Source organism: Lissotriton vulgaris, chromosome 1_1 (genome assembly GCF_964263255.1).
Source record: "Lissotriton vulgaris chromosome 1_1, aLisVul1.2, whole genome shotgun sequence".
Taxonomy (NCBI): Eukaryota; Metazoa; Chordata; class Amphibia; order Caudata; family Salamandridae; genus Lissotriton; species Lissotriton vulgaris.
Genome location: NC_141685.1, coordinates 2,020,952,990 through 2,020,974,927, shown reverse-complemented (window position 1 = coordinate 2,020,974,927; position 21,938 = coordinate 2,020,952,990). Strand labels below are relative to the sequence as shown.

Here is a 21,938-nt window from a genome sequence, read left to right as displayed (position 1 = left end):
CGAGTGCCTGGCACTGCAGTTGTGATTTGGAGGGGGGGGATCAGGGGTGGGGGGGCGTGGTGGGTGAGGTGACTAGGGGGGTGCTTTTTGGACTTTCAAGCGCCCAAGTTGGGGGAGGTCTGCTGTGAGTGGCGGGAAGGGGAAGGAAAGGGATTGTTTTTGAAGGGAAAATATTTGGGGTGATGTGTTTTGTTTTTGCCACTGGTGCACTACACACGACCACACAGTGCACTTGAATACAACGATGATGACTCCTGATACAAGCGACACCTGGGGTACGGTAGGTTGTTTGCGCGCTTTGTCCTGGAATGTCAGGGGCCTTAATGACCATTGGAAACTTAGGAAATTACTTAGCTATTTACACAGGCAAAATATGGATATTGCGCTCCTACAGGAAACCTTCCCCAGTCTAGCACAATGTTACGCAATAGGGGGCTAGTAGGCAATATTAACTCGGCAGGTTTCACGACGCATGCTAGGGGGGTGCTGACATGGGTCAATCCTAGGATGCCTCTTACACTCATGCAGTTGCACTCAGACACTGGAGGCCGTTATGTAAAATCTCACTGTAAAGTTCGAGGCATGGATTTGGTTATTGTTAATGTATATGGCCCCAACTTTGATAAGCCTGAGTTCTTTGGGTCTCTGGCCAAAATTAGGAGCCCTACTGGAACGCTCTAGTCTGGTGGGGGAAGGGGGGGTTGAACTACCTAGAGTACATTAAGTTGCCGTTCCTATCTAACACTCACAGGGAACTACTCATGCATCCAATCGAGAAGGATGAGATCACAGAAGCCCTCGCGGGGATGAGAGCCAACAGTGCCCCGGGGATGGACGGCCTGCCGGTCTCCTTCTATAAAGCTTTCATAGACCTTCTATTCCCGTATTTAGCTACCCTGTTTGAAGATATGTGTGTCATAGGCACTATGCCGCAATCTATGAGGGAGGCCCTTCTGGTTGCCATTCCCAAGCCGGGGAAACCGCCGGAAGAGTGTAGCTCTTAAAGGCCCCTCTCACTACTCAATGTGGATACAAAAATTTACGCCAAGATTCTAGCTACCAGACTGGCCCTTTTGTCCCACATTGTGGTTGCTCCGGAACAGGCGGGATTCATATCGAACAGAAATCTCACATACAATATTTGCACAGTGTTTGGGACTTTGCAAGACGTGAGACAGGAAAACAAGGCGATTGCAGTTTTCCTCGATATGGAAAAAGCCTTCGACTTGGTAGAATGGCTGTTCATCAGATAAGTGCTGACAAGAATGGGTCTGGGGCCGGTCTTTCTGCAGCTGATAGGAACCTTATATCATAGGCCAACAGTGCGTGTTCGCTTGGGTGACTTGGTCACGGAAGCCTTCCCCATATCCAGGGGGACCAGGCAGGGCTGCCCCCTGTCGCCACCATTGTACGCCCTGGTGGCAGAGCCATTGGCATGCGCATTGCGGGAGTACCATGGCAGAGAGGGGATTAGCTTCCCGCCCTACAGGATGGTGGTGTCAACCTATGCAGACGATACACTGCTGAACGTTAGGGATCCTGAGACCAATTTACCATCGGTTATCAGATATAGGCGCACTATCTGGATTAAAAGTTAACTGGTCAAAGTCTCTGCTGTTTCCCTTCACGCCAGCGACGGTGGAATTTGAGATGGAATACCCGCTGCAATGGTCCACTGATGCTATCAGATACTTGGGTATAATGCTGCACACTGACTCAGAGATTGTCTTTATATGGCACAGCTATAGATAAACTTGAAGATGATGTTGAGATCTGGTCCCGACTACCCCTGTCACTGATGGGGGGCATATCGATAATGAAGATGGTGGTCCTACCCAGGCTATTGTTTCTATTTACAAACATTCCGATCGTCCTTCCGCACTTCTTTCACATACTTCGGCAGTCCATGATCAAATTGGCCTGGGAGGGTAGGCAAGTGAGGGTACAGTGCAACATTCTTACACTCCTGTATCATATGGGTGGTCTGGGAGCCCCAGACTTTGAATTATTCTACAGGGTGGCACAGGGGGCCAACCTCCATGCTTAGGAACACGGGGAGGACACAATACCGTATTTGCGTATGGAGAGCCTGTTTGCGGAACCAACCCCACTGCCCGCCACTATATTCGACACTGCTGATCCCAGAACGGGTTTCCTGGACTCCATCAACACCACTCGACATGCTTGGCATTGCATATTGCAGCAGCAGGCTTGAGCCATATTGTATTCTCCCGCAATGCCGCTCGAGTGGGCGCGATGGCTAGAGCCGTGTAGAGATAGGGGAATAGTGCAGGTGTTGGTCGGAGATCTCTTCCTCGATGGAGCGGTAGAGGGAGCTGCAGACGTAAACACGCTGCTCAGCAGATTTCAGTTCCACAGGGTATGCGGGGCCTTGCGCGTTCTACTGGGTGATGGCCTAGAGGAACCCCCAGAGGTACCTTAGCTGTGTCATGATCAAAACAAAATCCCCCCGCAAGATGATCACTTTTTTGTATAAACTATCCATTGCGCACATGGAAAACAAATATACTGCAGCCCGACTAGCGTGGCAGAGGAACTTACAGATGCAAATAGATGATCCTACATGGACCTATTGTTGTATGAACACTAGGAAGATCTCGCTACATGGCAAACATAGACTCATACACTTTAAGTTCATCAACAGAGCCTATTACACCCCGGAGCCACTCTGCAGGTATGGCCTCCGTGAAAGAGGTCACTAGTGAGAGATGTCGGGTACCGAATGCCGATTTTCTGCACCTAGACTGGCAGTGCCCGGGAACCCATTCCTATTGGATGGAGATTTTTGCGGAACTGTGGAGAGTGGTGGAGGCTGACTAGGCGCCGTACCCAGTGATGGCACTACTGGGGTATATCAAGAAATGGTAGACATGGGGCTCCTGATGACCAAGCGTAGGGTTGCGATGTGCTGGATGAGGGGCCCAACCCCGACATTATGGCAATGGGCGCACAACATGATGTACTGCTGCACGCAGTCCGAAAATTACAGCTAGCTGCTCCCGCCTCGGAGCCGACCCAAAAATGTTTGGGTACTATACACTACATATAAGCACAACACTGCTGGATGGGGGGAGGTGGAGGCAGGGGGGGAAGGGAGGGGGAGTTTAGGGTTACAACTGTCGTCATAATGGGGCTCCCCGGATGCTGACTGTATAAACTCCGCTGAGTATTATTCCTATTTGTGAAGTTATGTGGCGATTGGAGAACGGGGTGGGAGTGGGACACTGAAGGACATAGGAGACACTTGGAGCGAGTGCGCCTAAATAGCGTGTGGGTTACATATTTATACTGGGCCACCAGAGATCCCAAGCTAAGTGTATGGTTGACTGAACAGGTGCTCCTACGCAAGACCGCAGCCTCCACGAATCGGGTTGTTGGCATGATGGCTGGGTACTTTTATTTTTTTTTATGATAAGGCCGAATCTGTGTGTTATTGTACCAAGGCTTATTTTGTGAAGCACCTTAATAATAAACAAATATTTAAAAAATAATAATAAAAAATAAAAAAAAAGTGGGGTCCACAGAAGTCAAAAGGTTAGCAACCACTGGCCTTAGGTTTTGGAATCTTTCCACATTAATCATTCTGTTGAATTTACTTTTATCTATCAGACTGATAAAACATCTGTTTTCCGCATCTGCACACCCGCATCAAGTCATGACTATTTTCAGGACATGAATTGAAAGATGAATGGCTCAATAAATTTTAAATTGTTATGCATGGGCAAATGGAACTCTTAAAGCTATAGCACATGCTCAGTATGCTACCAAGGAGGGAGCAACAGTGGAGTTTTTGGAAAAATTCCATTAGCTGAAATTTGAAGAGAAGCAACATGTGCATTGGTCCAGCGGTATATTGGAACACATATTCAACCAGACCGTTTGCCTAACTTGGTCTGCGTGAGGGTCCAGCTTTGAGCCACGTCCCTAGTGCATGCTTGTTATGCGTTAGTTTGAGGTGCTCTGTCTGGCGTTACTAACCCTCCTGTCATAGAAAATTATATAATATTAACAGATTAATAACGTGTATAAATAAAGGAGTCAAATGTACTTTTAAATTTAAAACATTCTGTAAATGTGAAGGAATTTTAAATTGGAGGCTAAAAGTTAAGTCTGTATCCTAAGATTGATTCATCGGAGCAGTGCAAGTGCATCGCTCAGAATATAGTGGCCGATGAGTGGCCTCAGTTGAATTTAGAAATGATTCAACCTTCTTATTAAAATAAAAATTTAGATTAAAAAAAGTGTGAATTAAATATTGAGTGCTTGATTCATTTGTTTTTTAATGTATTGTTTTGCGGTGCAAATGATCAATAATGCTTAGTCCGGGATCCTAAGCTTCCAGTAATTACTAAGTGGGGGAGTCCCCGGATTCCAATAAGGATTCAGTGGGGGTCCCTGGGTTCCAGTAAAGATTAAGTGGGGGTCCACAGAATTTAAAAGGTTAGGAACTACCGGCCTAAGGTTTTGGAATCTCTCCACATTAGTAATTCTGGTGAATTTACTTTACTCTATCAGAAGGATAAAACATCTGTTTTCCGCATCTGCACACCTGCATCAAGTCATGTCTATTTTCAGGACATGAATTGAAAGATGGATTGCTCGAAAAATTCAAAATTGTTAGGCATGGGCAAATGGAACACTTAAAGCTATAGCACATGCTCAATATGCTACCAAGAAGGGAGCAACACTGACAATTTGGAAAAAATTCCATTAGCTGAAATTTGAAGAGAAGCAACATGTGCATTGGTCCATCGGTATATAGGAACCCTATTCAACCAGAACGCTTGCCTAACATGGACTGCGTGAAGGGCCAGCTTTGCGCCACGTCCCTTCTGCGTGCTTGTTATGCGTTAGTTTGAGGCTCTGTGTCTGGCGTTTCTATCCCGCCTGTCGTAGAAAATTATGTACATTGGTCCATCGGTATATGTCAGAAAAAGTTGGTTAGATAGCTCCAAAGGCATATGATTGCTTCGTCTTCTGCTCATTTCTGCCAGCCATCACTTTCGAAGAGGGTGATGCTTTACGGACCATACACACCATGAGAATCATAAATATGCATGCTGCAAAAGGTAAAAGTTATTTGCCTGTAACTATACGTTTACCACTTGTTTGATTTTGAATTCACTTGCTATCCTCTCCAGGGGCCGGAAAACGGCTTTACATAAGCTTGTATTATATTCATTTTTTGGAGCATGCAAACACCTATTCCAATGGAGGAAGATCTGTGTCCCTGTTTATCGTGGGTTTGAGGGGCATGACCATGAGTGATTCAACACACGTTAAAAACGAAACCTAAAGACTACTAAAGAAAAAACATGTTGAAAATTTCAAACCCAATACTAAAGGGAAGAAGGTGTGCAGCATATCAATCTACAGTCAAACAAGCTGCAAACTATTTTGCTAACTAGCAGTTTTCTTCTTTTCATTCCTCATTCTTTGTACCATTGTTTTGTGCGCTGTAAGCTGCCGTATGTATTGTCTGTGGCATCAATTTGCAAACACTCAGAACAGAATCTGCATTCTTTTCTGATCTATGCCAGAAACCTTGTTTTTTCAGTGTCAGTTCAAGGAATGATCAAATCATTCATTAGTGGCTGCAATAGGAATCTTTGACACTTAAAAAAAAATCTGTTTATTTTTTAAAAGAGTTTAAACTACTCCATTAATATAAGCCAAGTAGAATATTCTAAATTGTGCATGTACATCTGTTTTGGTAAGAGCTGTACATAGTATGCAGACATTTAGGGGGTCATTACGATGGAGGATTTTCCGCATCCTCCGGGCCGGCGGAAGCCACCGCCGGCCCGGAGGATGCGGAAAATCCTCCGCGGACCCACCAGGACCCACCGCCACATTAGGATGGCTGGTGGGTCATGGTTTAGGTCCGCAGCTTTTCCGCCGCGGCTGGCTTACAACCGCGGCGGAAAAGCACTAAAATGGTGACGGTGTCTCTCAGACACCGTCAACCAGATTAGGATGTGCTTTTGAACATGCTTTTCCGCGGCGGCTTTTCCGCCGTGGAAAAGCATGTGTAACTGCACTGCGGGGGCCCGTTGCGGGCCCCCTAGGTCTAGTGGGGGGTGGGGGGTGCACATGGGGGGTACCTATGGTACCCCCCTGCATTTGCGTGCACAATGCAGCAGGCACTGCGCGGTGCCTGCCGCTTTGTGCACGCAAATGCTGTGCATGCTTTTTTAACATTGCTGCGGGTGCAGCTTGAAGCTCCACCCGCCGCAATGTTAAAATAGAGGATGTGACCGCCACCCAGGCGGTCACATCCTAATCTGCACAGAGGGAACGCCGCAGCCCATGCGGACTTACCCTCATGCTCTGGGGTCGCGGACGGACTCAAGTCCGTCCGCGATCGTAATGACCCCCTTATTTAGGCTTCCAGGGTTACTATTACTTAAAAGTAACTTGAATACAAACTAAAAATTTAATTCTTACCCTGATTGACCGCTTCAGTTAGGTTAGACGAGGTATATAGGAATGATACAACCTAAGTGACTTCTTTTCCTGTTGTTCAGACAGTGATTTCTTTCTTTTTTTATTTGCAGAGAGAGACCAGCAGCAATTCCTATAGAAATTAAAAGCATTGATGACACTTCCAATTTTGATGAATTTCCAGAATCTGATATTTTACAACCAGGTGAGCGCATGACGAGAAGTAAAGACAAAAATATTAGTTGTTTGGAAGTTAACTGATCTAAGATATGCGTATTCCATTCATTAGATGCTGATAGACTGTTCAATGACCAAGGGCAAAATTAAGTTGAGGGCCATGCTCATTTAAATACCTGAATGCCCAGATAGCCCATGACAACAAGAACATCACTGAAGATAACATGGTAGACCGATTAACTCCTTGATTTTTTATTTTTTTTTATCTCTGGACAAAATTACAGCTGAACCCGACAGAAAGGGTGGCCCTCACCAAAACTGTGATGTTACCCTGAATACTTTAATATTTCACTAATTTTCCATTTATTATTCCTGCTGCCTATTTTAGGGATTAAGACTCTCTACTCATGACACAGATGTAAAGCAAGAGCACACACATTTGTACCGAATACACATAAATTACCAACATAGAGAGTGCATGGGAGTCCAAAATTATCAATGTTACCTGCCAGCTCACCTTCAGTGAGCAGTGAAATAGTTAACTGAAATGCTGCGGAAACAATGTGCAGGGCAGCAGATCGGTAAATGTGGATCCTGAATCTCATGTTGTTCCAAAACAAGACAGGGGAATACGATTTCCTATGCTTGTATTTGCTGTAATACAATCCTGGGGAATGTACCTGCACAGGTGTAAGCAGCATGCAGTATATCCTCCCCCCCCCCCCCCCCCCCACCTTCCCCACCCGCAAGTATACCTATCGGACCATTATTATTAATGAGCATTAGTGGGAAACAGACCGTCCAGATGGAAGCAATATGACCTAGTCACAGTGCAAGTCCTGTACAAAACATAGAACCTGAAAACATTTTCAGACACACTAGCTTATTCTATGCATATGGCAGTCCTGTTGGTGTATTGCATGAGAAATGGAGCTCTGCAATATAGAACCCGAGAAGATCTGTACATTACACAACACACTGACTATGGGAAACATACAAAGGCAATTCTACAAATGTGTAGTGCTCTACCTCCTATCTCAGAAAAGGAAGCTAGACTCCATTGTTTGGACTCAGAGAGAATTCAGGTTTTACATTGATCTCACCAAGAAACATTGGGTGGACAATCAGCTTTTTCTGGGGTTTGCAGGGGCAAAGAAAGGGAAAGGCAGTGCTGAAGCGGTTCATCTCAAATCGAATGATGCTCTGCATCAAGATATGCTATTCATTGGCCAATAAGCAGCCTACTGGCTCATTCCACCAGAGCTAAAGTATGTACCACTGCATTTGGCTTGTAGAGCACTTGTCCATGATTTTTATCAGGTAGCTTCGTAGGTGTTGGTGCCCACGTTCACGAAACAATATTGCCTCAACAGTTTAGTCTTTGAGATGGGCCCTTTACCCACTCTGTCCTGCAAGACTCTGATGTGAGCCAGTTCCAACCCACCTAGCATTGTGCTGCTGTGGAATCTATTCACAAGGTGAGCAATTTGCGGTTAGAGGTATCCATCAGAAAAACACATTGCTTACCTTCGGGAATGCTTTGTCTGGTGGATACTCTAACCTCAGATTTCTCACTGACCCACCAATCTCCCAGTTCTGTAGGTGAACCGCTGCTGAACTCTGTGTATGAGCGTGTGGACTAGCCTAAGAAAGCAACTGACATCAGTGGCACTTATTTTCTGCTCCACTAATCAGTTAGGAGTGGAACAATGTCAGCACAGAGCCCTAAGATACCACCTACCAACGCGCAGGAATCCTGCTTTGAAGTTTCTGTATCTGGTCTGATGCCTATGGAATATTCACAATGTTAGTGTACCCATCAGAAATGGTGTGTAGCCTGTTTTCTGGGGTAGATTTAGGTGCTAAACATACCAGCAAGTGACTCGAGAACAGAAGTTCCCCTATACTTAACATCTGTAAGGGAAGAATCGGACCATTCCTCAAGGAATGAAACCACCTCACCTCTGACAAGAGGATACTCAAGCTCACCGAACACTAATACTCCAAAGTGTTGTTGAAGCCACCGCCCCAAATAAAGCCAAGAACACACAGCAAATTAGATCTACTACACCACAAATTAGCTGCATTAAAAGGCATCAAAATAGGTCTAGAAAGAGGAAAGGGAAAAGGAGTGTACTCGGGTGACCGCTCTACAGGAGGTTAACCCACATCTACGAAGAGGCGATTAGTTGGTAGCAATAGACCTCAAAGATGCTTACCTTCATGCGTCAATGAATGACACACAAGATTTTCATGAGATTCATTGTGGAAAAGATAGAGTACCAATTCACTCTGGTACCTTTTGAGATAAAATCATCTCCCAAGGTGGTCCCAAAATGTCTTGCTGCAGTAGCAGGAGCACAATCAAGGAGAAAAGAAATCAATGTTTATCTTGTTTATCCTAAATGATTGGCTGGTAAAGGGAAAGTCGTTCAAACAGGTCTACAGGACATCATAAAGAACGTATTGGAAACGTTATACGGGCTGGGGTTCTCACTAAACTAGGAAAAGTTATTCGCAACTCTGTTAAGGGAAAAGACACTCCTAGGGGCCAAGCTGAATTTCCAAAAAGAGAAAGCATTCCCTGTCAAAGAAAATCCTAGTATAGACCGAGCAGGTTCACCTTTTTCCAGAAAGGGCATCCTTTGACATGGAGGATGGTGGGGAAGGTAATGGGCATGATAGTATCCTGCATACTACTCATACCAAATGCAAGGCTGCACAGGAGATTACTACAGGAGTGTCTACAGAGACATTGGTCACTAGGAGTTGGCAAGATGTTGTGGTTATCACAGAGTACAGTGGTGGAACCTTAGGAACATCACAATAGGCAGTTACTTCAAACAACTGATTTGCTTAATCACCATAATGACAGATGCATCTCACACAGGGAAATTGAATGCCAGGGGTCTTCGGAGCCCACAGAAGACCTAAAAGGCATAAATGTGTTGGACTTCAAGACTGTTTTCCTAATCTTTAAAGCCGTTAAGTCACCGATCAAGTGGAAGTTAGAACAGGCTCATACTGACAACACAATGTTCTACCTCAACAGATGGGTTAGGTGGGGAAATATCTCAAATGCTATCCAGACTAACACAGGACATATGGACAAGGGCCATAAAGAGACTTATAACGATAGCAGTGATTCACCTACCAGGCCTGTATTATACATTATCTTCTAAGCACAACGGGAATGTGTGGCTCTTTGAGCACCCCAGGGGCACAATGGATTACAGAAAGTGCCGCAGACGCTTGTGTGCCCTCGTCTGTAATACAGTTCGTGCTTGCGCACATGTTGCACCAGTGCTGTCATGACAGAGCATGCCCCTTATTTGCATGGGAGTGTTGACCTATACGAATGAGGAAATCACTTTGTCTCTGCCCCACCATATTACCGACATGGGTGTAGAGGTAAAAGTGTGCCTCCTAAAGGCAGTTCTCTGGGGGGTGGGGTTGGGGTGGGATGAGGTGAGGGGGGATGGAGTATCCCGACATCCCTCTACAGGTGGGTGCAGTCACTCACAGCATCCAGCTGCAAAGGGATTTCTAATCCCCCATTAAAAACACAGATCAGCTTTTAAGCAGCTTCTCTGTATTTCACTTGAATGTGCTGCCCCTACGGCAGCGCAAGTTTGCAGCTGACCTGGGGGCAGTGCATTCCAGTGAAAAATGGCATACTGTCCTTCTTCCTTTTGCGAGGTGTGCCATGGCGCAAACAAGAAAAGTGCGTCCTATCCACAAAATGGCCCCAGGAGTAAAAAAAAACACAGAAGCTGTCCCCCACCCCTCCACCCCCAGTAATAGAAAAGACATGCTGGTGGCACATGCGGGCTCTGCAGTGGGATCTGAAGTTCCAGTGGACACTGCATTGAGGGAATCTCACCGACCTGGTTCAGATGTCAGAGGGCACTGCGAGAGACCTGCAGTGGTGGCTAACAGACAGCGATTGGTTCAAGGGCAGACCCCTCATTCTTCCTTACCCAGATCTCACAGTAGTGACAGATGTGTCCCTTCTGGGAAATGGGTGGCCATCTGGGGGTGGTGGCGATCAGAGGACTCTGGTCTCCGGCGGAAGCCAAGCTCCATATCAGTTTGTTGGAGCTTCGGGCGATCCGACTGGGACTGAAAGCCTTTTTGCCGTCAGTAAAGGTAGCTTGTCGGTGCAGACCTATGCTTCCGTGCTGATGTGTTGCTGAAGTCGTCCCCATGATGTGGCCTTGTCGCTCAACTTGGATCAAGAATGTTCTCGTCCTTTCTCGGCTTCGAGGCACGCTTCCGGTGTAGACCTGAGCCTGAGGGATGTGGTGCACCGTGGAGTGGTGGGGAGGTGTGTTTGTAAGATGGTCTTGGCAAATTGTCAACAGTACTCATGGTACGTGGAGTCACCTTGGTCCAGAGACAGGAATCCGCAGCGGTGATGTAGGCCCCTCAACATGTACCAGAGCTTGTTTATCACCATAGGACAAATTGGAGGTGACATAGTGGGGACTGGCAATGACTAGCCCACCTCCTGTTGGTGCACCAGCCTTGATTTCTTCCTCAATGTCATGCGAGAACTCAGCCTCTGCTGTCAGCTCCATGGTATTTGCAAGGCGACTATCCCTTCAGATCTGAAGTGTCTTTTTGTCTTTAAACAATGCGCAGGCTGTGCACTTGTCTTCTTTGTGCCCTGGGGATAATTCAGATTATACACCTCGAAAGTGTTAGAGTGTCCGTACTTGACCCTGCACCAAAGGCACCATCAGAAAAAGTCTTTCTTCGCATCCATCACCCGAAGACATGAATTCTCAACTGGCATGGGTGTGTAGCTCGCTAGGTAGTCGCTTCCCGGTGTGCCCGATCCGTTGGATGAAGTTCACTGGTTCTCTGGTTTATTTTTCTTTACCGTAAGCGGTGTAGATGTCGAAACTTCAAGAGCTTCAGAACGTCCTGCGTGACCAAGCAGGCACAATGCCTCTCTGCAATCTTGTTTGTCCAGGCAATAAGGCTTTGTGAACATATGTAGGGATGCCCGTGTATCCTCGTGGAAAATGCCCACAGTAGGGACTCAGTGTGCCAATACAATGGCAGCAGCTTTGGGCCTGGTAGAATGAGCATGCAATCCTTCCTTAGGCTGATTCGTAGACAGTGTCTAGCAGATCTTAATGCAGAGCACAATCCTCTGGGAGATGGTTCTTTTTTAAAAGCTGTGCCTTATTTTCTTACAGAGAAGAGCTGATCGCCCACCTGTTGTTCTTTGGCACGATCTATGTCAAAGCTCAGTGCTCCCTTGAGGTCTAAGTAATGGAGTCTGTCCTCCTCCTTAAGGGGGTGAGGCGATCACAACCTTAGGAAAGAAAGATGCTGGTATTCATTAAACCACATCGTCTGGAAAGAAGGTGGTGTACGGTGTGATGAGACAAAGCTTGAATTTCCACAAGCTGTGCCAATGTTAAGGGGAAGAGGAACACTGTCCTGTGGGAAAGAAGCTTCAAGGGGCAGCTGTGAAGCGATTCAAAGGGAGTGCATATCAGAAACATAAGGACGAAAGTAAGGTCCCACTATGGAATAACAAAAGGAGAGGGAGGAAATAAATATTGTAAACCTGCATAACAACTAAACACTTAAACAATGATGGCTGATCCAGCAACCGACAAAAAGGACAATTTACTTACCTTCGGTAATGGCTTATCTGGTAGAGACATGATCTAGCTGTAGATTCCTTACCTTTGAACTTCCAGGCATCAGGCTGGGTTGGGAAGATTTTTCTTAGCAAGTACGCCTGTGCGCCGGTAGGTGGCGTCGGTCGGTTCTGCTTGCCGTTGTTGTATTTGATGTGACGTCTGTGTTGTTGAACAAATTACTTGACTTTGGTAACGATTTATCTGTAAGAGACATCATTAGTTATAGATTCCTTACCTTAGACCACCGGTAGGTGGCGTCGGTCGGTTCTGCTTGCCGTTGTTGTATTTGATGTGACGTCTGTGTTGTTGAACAAATTACTTGACTTTGGTAACGATTTATCTGTAAGAGACATCATTAGTTATAGATTCCTTACCTTAGAATTACCCCCAGGTGTCAGACTGGATATGGATACATTTTTTCATAGTTGTACCCCTGTGTGCCGGGAGGTGGCATCGGTCGACTCTGCGTTCATCACGGTAGCCGGTATGACGTTGCGGTGTCTACTTAGACACCCTCCCTGCATGCTGACGTCAGTTCTGACACAACTTTCCATGCCAAAAGTGCTGAGCCATGCAAGACACTTACCACAGGTGCACAAAACTAGGGCCTTATAAGGGAGTCCCTATCCCTAGAAGTCAGTTCGCAGAATGGAGAGGATGAGTGAGGCAGTAAGGAATCTATAACTAATGTATGTCTCTTAGATACATCGTTACCAAAGGTAAGTAACTCGTTCATCTGAAAGAGACCATTAGTTATAGATTCCTTACCTTAGTATAGATACCCCTGCAATACCTACCCCGGAGGTGGGTCTGTGAACTAAGTTTACACCAGGAAGTCCTGGAGAACAGAACGGCCGAAAAAAACGTCCCTACGACTTGGCTGTCCAGGCAGTAATGCTTAGTAAACTTGTGTAGGGATGCCCAAGTGGCTGCCTGGCAGATGTAACCAGCGGAACTCCACGTCCCAAAGCAGTAGTAGCTGCAGTCGCCCTGGAAGAGTGGGTGTGCAGTCCTACTGGAGGGTCCTTTTTAGCCAAAGAATAACAGATCTTAATGCATAGGACGACCCATCGAGAGATGGCACATTTGAGCCCTGCCCGACCTTTCTTGGCGCCCACATATCCCGAAGAGTTGATCGTCCACCCGGAAGTCTTTAGTGTGGTCAAGGTAGAAAGACCGTGCACATTTTGGATCCAGATGGTGGAATCTCTCCCCCTCTTTTTGAAGGGTGTGGAGGCGGGAAGAGGGTGGACAATGTGATGGTCTGAGCTATGTGGGAAGAGGTAAGCAGTTTTGGCAGAAAAGAGGGCTTAGTACTGAGGACTACTTTGTCCGGACGGACAGCAAGAAAGGGAGGCCTGGAAGATAAGGCTTGAACCTCACTAACCCTGCGAGCAGAGGTGATGGCAAGCAAGAAAGCAGTCTTCAAAGTAAGGAGACAAAGAGGACAATTATGTAGTGGCTCAAAGGGAGCACACATGCGATAAGTGAGTACAAGATTCAAGTCCCAATGGGGCATTAGGAAAGGAGAAGGAGGAAAGAGATAAGTAATGCCCTTCAGAAATCTATTAACATTTGGGGACTTGAAAAGAGAAGGCTGGTCAGGAAGGCAAAGAAAGGCCGAAATGGCTGAAAGATAGCCTTTCAGAGTGCGGAGCAGAGCCCTGCTGGGCCAAAGAAAGATGAAGAGGAGAATCTCAGAAAGAGGGACAAAAAGGGGATCCACAGCCTTTGCTGTGCACCATGCCACAAATTTGTACCATCTACAGGCAAATACAGTTTTAGTGGAGGGACGCCTGGCTGCCAAGGTGACATTATAGACTTCGGGAGGAAGGTCGAAAGCTCCCAATTGTTGCTGCTCAATCTCCACGCAAGGAGGCGCAGACTGGACAGGTTTGGGTGGAGGACCGTCCCCTGCTGCTGCATAGAAGATCCTCCCGAAGCGGCAGTCTGATTGGAGGATCGATGGCCATGCTCAAGCGCTCTGGGTACCAGACTCTTCGTGCCCAGTCCGAAGCCACCAGAATTACTTGGGCCCGGTCACACTTGATCTTCTTCAGCACTCTGGGCATAAGTGGTACAGGCGGAAAGGTGTACAGGAGGCCGCAATTCCACTCGCGACGAAAGGCATCGCCGAGTGAGTGCTGCCTTGGAAACTCCGAAGTGCAGAACCTCTGACATTGCACGTTCTCTTCGGTAGCGAACAGATCTAACCTAGGCTCTCCCCACTGCTGAAAGAAACCTTGCACCACCTCCGACTGAATACGACATTTGTGGTCCACCATGCACCAGCGGCCGAGTTCGTCTGCCCTGGCGTTCAGGGAACCTGCCAGGTGTTGAACCACCAGGGATATGCCCTGATGTTCCAGCCATGTCCAAAGGAAAAGAGCCTCTTGACATAGGGTCCATGACCCACCCTGCCCTGTTTGTTGCAGTACCACATGGCGGTGGTGTTGTCTGTGAACACCTGCACCACTCATCCTCAGAGGGAAGGAATGCCTTCAGTGCAAGACGTATCGCACAGAGCTCCAGAAGGCTTATGTGTAGTCCAGCCAGAGACGTGAGGCCTCTGATCTCCACCTCCCCCATGGGTCCGCCCCATCCCAGCAGTGATGCATTAGTCACTACTGTGAACTCTGGTTGGGGAAGGGAGAGGGATCTGCTGCTGATCCAATCCTGATTGTGAGCCACCACTGCAATGGCATTTCAAACCCGCTGCCGGCGAGATTGGCCGACATTGGAAAGATCCCCCTGATGCCACGCCCACTGGAACTTTAGGACCCACTGCACAGCCTACATATCCCATCTGGCATAATCCACCAGCAAGAGGCCATAAGGCCCAGCAGCCTCAGGGTCATTCTAACCGAAATCCAGGATAAAGGCTGAAACATCGGTATCATAGCCCGAATGTCCCGGACTCGCTGCTTGGGAGGAAAGACCCGAAACTGTGCCGTGTCCAGAATCGCTCTTATGAAAAGGAGTTTCTGAGAGGTAATCCAGTGCGACTCCGGCCAGAGATGGTGTACCCCAGTGAATGCAGGAGGTCCGCTGTAGTCTAGAGGTGGGAGTCGACAGTCTAGGGCGAGCCCTCCACCAACAGCCAGTCTTCGAGATAGGGAAAGACTGGAACCCCTGATCTGCACAGATGAGCTGCGACCGCAGCCATCACTTTCGTGAACACCCGAGGATTGCTGGTAAGGTCAAACAGGAGCACAGTAAACTGAAAATGCTTGTGGCCTACTGTGAACCGTAGGGAACGCCCGTAGGCAGGCAAGACAGGGATGTGAAAGTAAGCGTCCTGCAAGTCCAATGCTACCATCCAGTCTCCAGGGTTGCGGGCAGACAAGACCTGAGCCAAAGTTAACATCTTGAACTACTCCTTCCAGAGGAAGTGGTTGATGTCCCTGAGGTCTAAGACCAGATGCAGGCCTTTGTCCTTCTTGGGTACCAGGAAGTAGTGAGAGTAGCAACCACAACCTACTTCTGGCACAGGGACATGTTCGATAGCTCCCTTGGCCAAAAGAGCCATAACTTCCTGGCGGAGAAGGGCCAAATGATCCTCCGACATGTGATGGAGTGTTGGTGGCCTGGAGGTAGGGGTAGTCTCGAAGGGGAGGGAGTAGCTCCTTCGGACTATCTGCAAAACCCACCTGCCTGACGTGATGGTATGCCAGTGGGGGAGGTGATGGCGGATCCTGCCGCCCACTGGCAACTGGTGGCCCTTAAATGTTGGACTAGGAAGGCTAGCAGGCTGCTGCAGGGGGGCATTGGTGGACTGGGCCCGCCTGCTGTCCCCCCCCAGACACATGACGTTGGGTCCCACGTCCCCGACCGCGCAGAGGCTGGGTAGCTTTCTCAGGCCTGTGGTCCTGGGTGGAGCGTGGTGGGGCACCCCTTCCATAGCCACGAAAGGGGTGTACGGCAGACTGCATGGGACAAAAGGTGGCAGCGAAGCCCAAGGATCTTGCCGTAGCCCTAGAGTCCTTGAAACGCTCAAGCGCGTTATCCGCCTTGTCGCCAAATAGGCAAAAGCCATCAAAGGGCATGTCCAAAAGGGTCGATAGAACATCTCCATAGAAGCTAGTGGACCTGAGCCAGGCGTAGGGACTGAAGTGCCATACATTTGAGGTTACAAAACCACATACAGTTTCTGAGGACACTGCACCGGATCCAAAGTAACAAAAGACACAATCTTCTATGCCAACTGAGGAACTGGGCATAGTTTTTGAGGGACTTCACTGATTCGTGCAGAAAAATGTAGAGACTGTCAAAGCACAGGCACAAGAGCAGGATCTGCAACTACCTTCACCAAAGAAGGTGACACTAGAGCACATCTGGATCCCTACAAAAACAACCACCCTCTCCACGTGAAGAAGAGGGGGCTATCCCAGACACAGATTCACAAGGGACACAAGACACCCACCACCCACACCACAAACCCGTGGGATGACTACGACGTGATTCTCCCTGACGCAGATATGGAACCACCAGTTCCATCAGAGCTATCACCTCCGGATGACACCCCCTCCTGTCACAGTGTCAATCAGAGAACGGTGGAGTGCCGTAAGTCCCAATGTGCACCACTGAGGAGCAAATGGATTTCTTAGTTGCGAAACTATTGCACACGGAGTTCACTGTATATAATACTTGCCTGTGATAGGATCTGTACTGAATGTATCAAAAGACCTCTTCAAAGACTCGGTCAAATCCAGGGTCTCAACACCTTGCATTGAAAGGAAATATAGACAGTCAACAACTGACCCTATATACATCAGGGGTCACCTAAACGGTGACTTGCCCACACTCTTCCCCCCCCCCCCTCCCCCCTCCAAATCCACAGCATCTAGATGTACTGATGAAAGAAGTAAAGGCATTGTTTCTAAAAGGGGCCATTGAACCTGTCTCAAGGAAACATCTTAACAAGGGAGTCTAAACCCTTTATTTCCTCATACCAAAAAAGGATGGCTCACTACGACCCATTCTGCACCTACGCCCCCTCAATCGATACATACTGTCATAACACTTCCATATGGTGACATTGCAGGAAATAATACCACTACTAGAAGAGGGTGATTTTATGATTGTGTTATGTCTGAAAGACGCATTCTTCCACATCCCAATCCACCTAGCACATCGTAAGTACCCTACGGTTTGTGGTAAGTGGATGTCACTATCTATTCAAAGTTCTACAGTCCAGGGTAACAGCCGCCCCAAGGGTGAGCACAAAATGCCTTGCTGTAGTAGCAGTAAAATATCATACCAGTTTTTCCATGTTTAGACGATTGTCTGATCAAGAGTCCAACCAAAGCCAAATGTCTCAGACACTCTAAGCACAACAAACATATTACACAAATTGGGCTTTACAATCAATGCAACAAAATCCCATCTCCAACCGATCCAAACACAGACCTACCTTGGAGCGATACTTAATTCAGAATCGTGGACAGCATACCCCAATCCACAAAGAGTTCTCAATTTCCAGGACTAACTGGTACTTTTTCAGACATATTGTCACGTACCAGTCAAAATAGTGATGTGCCTTCTAGGAATGATGTCTTCATGCACAGCAATAGTGTTTCATGCAAGTGAACGCATGAGACCCCCTCCAAGAGTGTTTAGCATCCCAATGGTCACAAGCGGGGGCAACATGGACTATGTAGAGTTGGTTTTTAGCCAAGGTCCATCAGGCACTACAATGGTGGAACACCTCAAACATACTGAAAGGTAAAGCCTTTAAGGACCCAATCCCGCAAGTGACAATCACAACCAATGCATCACTCATGGTTAAGGGGCTCATTTGAAGGACATTGTGGTTTAGGGACACTGGACCGCACAAGAACAGATATTACACATCAACAGATATTACACATCAACATGCTGGAACGGTTAGCCATTTAAATGGCTGTCAAAGCATTCCTACCAAACATTACAGGAAAACATTTCCTCCCACGAACATGACAGCAACAGCTTACATTCAGAAACAGGGAGGGACCCATTCCATTCAATTGTCACACCTAGCACAGACCATATGGAAATGGGCAAACAGTCACAAAGCCCACCTCCTAGCACAATACATACCAGGATAGGGCTACTCCATTGCATACCTGCTAAGCAGGACACAGCAACAAGTTCACGAGTGGGAATTACACAGTCAGTTACTACAACAATACTTGCAGTAGTGGGGAACCCCAACAATCGATCTCTTTGCCACTGTAGAAAACTCAAAATGCCAAAGCTCCGCATCCAGACACCTACATCCTCAATCCAAAGGGAATGCACTGTTAATGAATTGGTCAGGGATGTTTGCTTACACTTTTCCGCCTCTCCCACTTATTCATTCCATACATGGTCAGGAAACTCAGATGGACTTCATTAACCTTGTTACTCATAGCTTCCAAATGGGCTCGGCAATCATGGTACACAACACTACTAGAGCAATCCCTAGTACCTCACAAGAAGCTACCCAATTATCATCAGGGGAGACATCCAAACACTCAACAGCTCAGTCTTGCAGCCTGGCTCCTGAATTCATAAAGTTGGATACTCAAACCTATCTACAAAATGCATGTCAATTTTAAGAGGCCAGAAGGCAAACCACAAAACCATGCAATACTGCTTAATGGAACATTTTGTTCACTGTTGTGCATCACAAAACATTAATCTATCCTCTCCAACATAACAACAACTAGTTCATTACTTGTTACGTTTGCAAAAAGCGCAGTTACCATATACCTCCATAAGCCTACATTTAGCAGCCAGTGCAGCGTATCTACAAAACTGGAAGCATCAATCCCTTTTCGGAATTCCTGTCATCAAAACCTTCATGGAAGGATTGAAGAGAGTCGTTCCACCTCGTACACCACCTGTACACCCACATGGAACTTAAAAACTGTGTTAAGAAGACTCATTGGGCCACAATTTGAACCACTACATAACTGTGAAATACAATTCTTAATGTGGAAGGTGGCTCTCCTACTAGCAATAACCTCCCTACGAAGATTCAGCGAAATACTTGCGCGCACAATTGAAGAACCATATTTTCAAGTTTTCCCAGATCAAGTGAGTTTACGCGCAAACCCAAAGTTCTTACCAAAAGTTGTATTGCTTTTCCACTTAAATAAAACTTTGGAGTTACCAGTTTTCTTCCTAAAATTAGAAACTTTAGCAGAATGTGAGTTACATACACTTGATGTTAAACATGCACTTCTGTTGTATTTTTAAAGTACAAAGCCAATCAGAAAAACACAGCTGTTTGTATCTTTCTGGAATCCATACAAAGGTAATGCTATCTCAAAATCAGGAATAGCACGATGGATAGTCAAATGTATACACATTTACTATGCCAAAGCTAAAAGAACATTAACAACCATGCCGAGGGCTAATTCAACAAGAAAAACGTGAGCAACAATGGCTTTTCTGTGAAATATCCCTCTCATTGAGATTTGCAAAACAGCAACACTGATACATCCACACACTTTAACAAAACATTATTGTGTGGATGTACAAGCCAGACAACAGGCTCTAGATGGACAAACCGTCCGAACATTATTTCAAACAAACGCTCCATCTCATGCCTTAAAACCACAGAGATAGGGGTACTGCTGTACAGTCAATGCATAGCATAGTATCTGCAGCCAACACACAAATGCTACGAGTGGAATATGTTGCTTACCCTGTAAGCATCTATTAGCGTGTAGTGCTGCAGATTCACATGCACCCTCCAGCTTCCGCGGACAGTATTAAATGATGTGAAATATACACACAAATACAGCTTGTTAACAGCAAAGCTAACTTAGCAGACTATATCCTCCCTCTCTATAGGACATGGGGGAAAAAACATTATCTAACAAAGAAGCAGTTGAACATGCGCAGTACCTAGAGGGGAAGACAGACCTTGCAGATCATAAAACTTCCTCAAGGAAAAACAACTTGCAGAGTCCCGGCCCCAACACTAGATGGCAGAAGTATGCATAGCATGTGAATGTGTAGCACTGCACTCTACGAATAGATACTCACAGGTTAAGTAACATAGTCCGTATTTACCTTTGTTAACGCTTTATCTGGTAGAGAGACTGTCTAGCTGCAGAATCCTCACTGACTCTTGCATCCTTCCCATTCTGAGAGTCAAGGAATTTGATCACTAGTCGCACCAACATACTTTTGTGGTTCTGCATCTGGGGGTGTGGGCACTCTCAAAATCAATTGAGTACAGTGCTGGAGTAGCACCTGTGTAGGCTCCCCATGTAATTTCCGGGGTGGAACCACACTGCCCCACATGTTAGTACTGCTGAAAAGTTCCAACTCCAGTCTAACACTTTAAACAGTTTTTAACTAAACACTTGACTGTCTAAACAGTGTACGCCTTGTTTGCAGCACTCGGAGCAGCAAAATCAGAACTTTGCTCCAATAGGTTTACTTTTATGAGTTTGCATATTTCAGGGATTTACAAATGACTCTAGAGATTCTTAGACATTCATAGAGTTCCTTGCATTCTCCAGTGCCTAACACTTACTCAAAAGTACATTTTCTTAAAAAGAACATTCCACAACATTCCTCATGTGTGAATTTTAGGGAAATGTGTTTTTGCACATGCACCTTTTTTTCCCTTCTCAGTAGGATTTTTTTCAATCTAAAGAGAGCTTTGCATTGTAACCTGAGTCCCATACATTCTTTTTATATTCGTCAACTTTTTCATCATTGTAAAAAAAAGTGTTTCTTAGCAGTGGAGAAGCGTTTTCATTTTAACAATGTTTATTATGAGGGCCAATGTAAGATCTTACTTCTCACTTTAAAAGAAGAACCACCGCATTGTTGGGTATGTACGCTGTGATTTTCTATTGTATTAAGATTGATCATATATCCTGAAGCAGTGAAATGAAAGCCTAATTGTTATTGTCCCCCACACATTGATAGGGAGTGTCTTTTTATCTTTAAGATGAATTGTCATGCTAGATCATTCACAATGTAAGAATTAATCTAGTGTCTTTGAATTCAATAATGTTGGGGCGAGGACTAGCTCCTCAACACATTCACAAACCCCCTCCACCTCATCCCACCCCCATAAATCATTAGTGCCTTGCAAAGCAAACAAGAGAAAATAAGAAATCAATTGTACTAAGAGTCCTCAAATCCAGCCTCCATAATTCAGGATCTCTACATATTCTTTGGTCGATCAGTTTGAGATCACTATTTGCTGCTTCATGACCTAAGGGGCATTGTTTAATTAAGGATGTTGTATGTCATCAAGTTGGTGCTGCTCCAATTGAAGGTTGCTGCGATAGAGTATTTCACTGTATTATGTGAAAAAGCAAGGAGCATCCAATCCTGTGTAGGTCCAGTTTATCATGCAAATTTGAGAAAATTCCACCCACCAACCTCTTCCCTTGTAGAACCAGACTTGTATGGTGAAATACCCAAATGAGTGTTAAGCCTCTCAGTGAATCACCCAACATCTCATAAAAGTCCGGCCCTTTGCCACCAACCATATCTCCCCAATCAAACATTGGATGTGGGTGTTCAGTGCCTATGCTAAAAAAAAATATATATATATACATATACATACACACACACACAAACAAAATAAAAAATGCTTTTCCTAATGAAACGGGGTCCTAACAATAACTACCTACCGGC

General features: G+C 46.2%; 1 protein-coding gene across 1 annotated transcript in view; it reads left to right on the top strand.

The window, feature by feature from the left end:
* Positions 1–21,938, top strand: part of STK38L (serine/threonine kinase 38 like) — a 339,803-nt gene that overhangs the window by 307,624 nt on the left and 10,241 nt on the right. Inside the window, exon 12 of the mRNA XM_086920198.1 lies at positions 6,579–6,670. Coding sequence (XP_086776324.1) covers positions 6,579–6,670 — 92 coding nt within the window. The remainder of the gene's footprint in view (positions 1–6,578; positions 6,671–21,938) is intronic.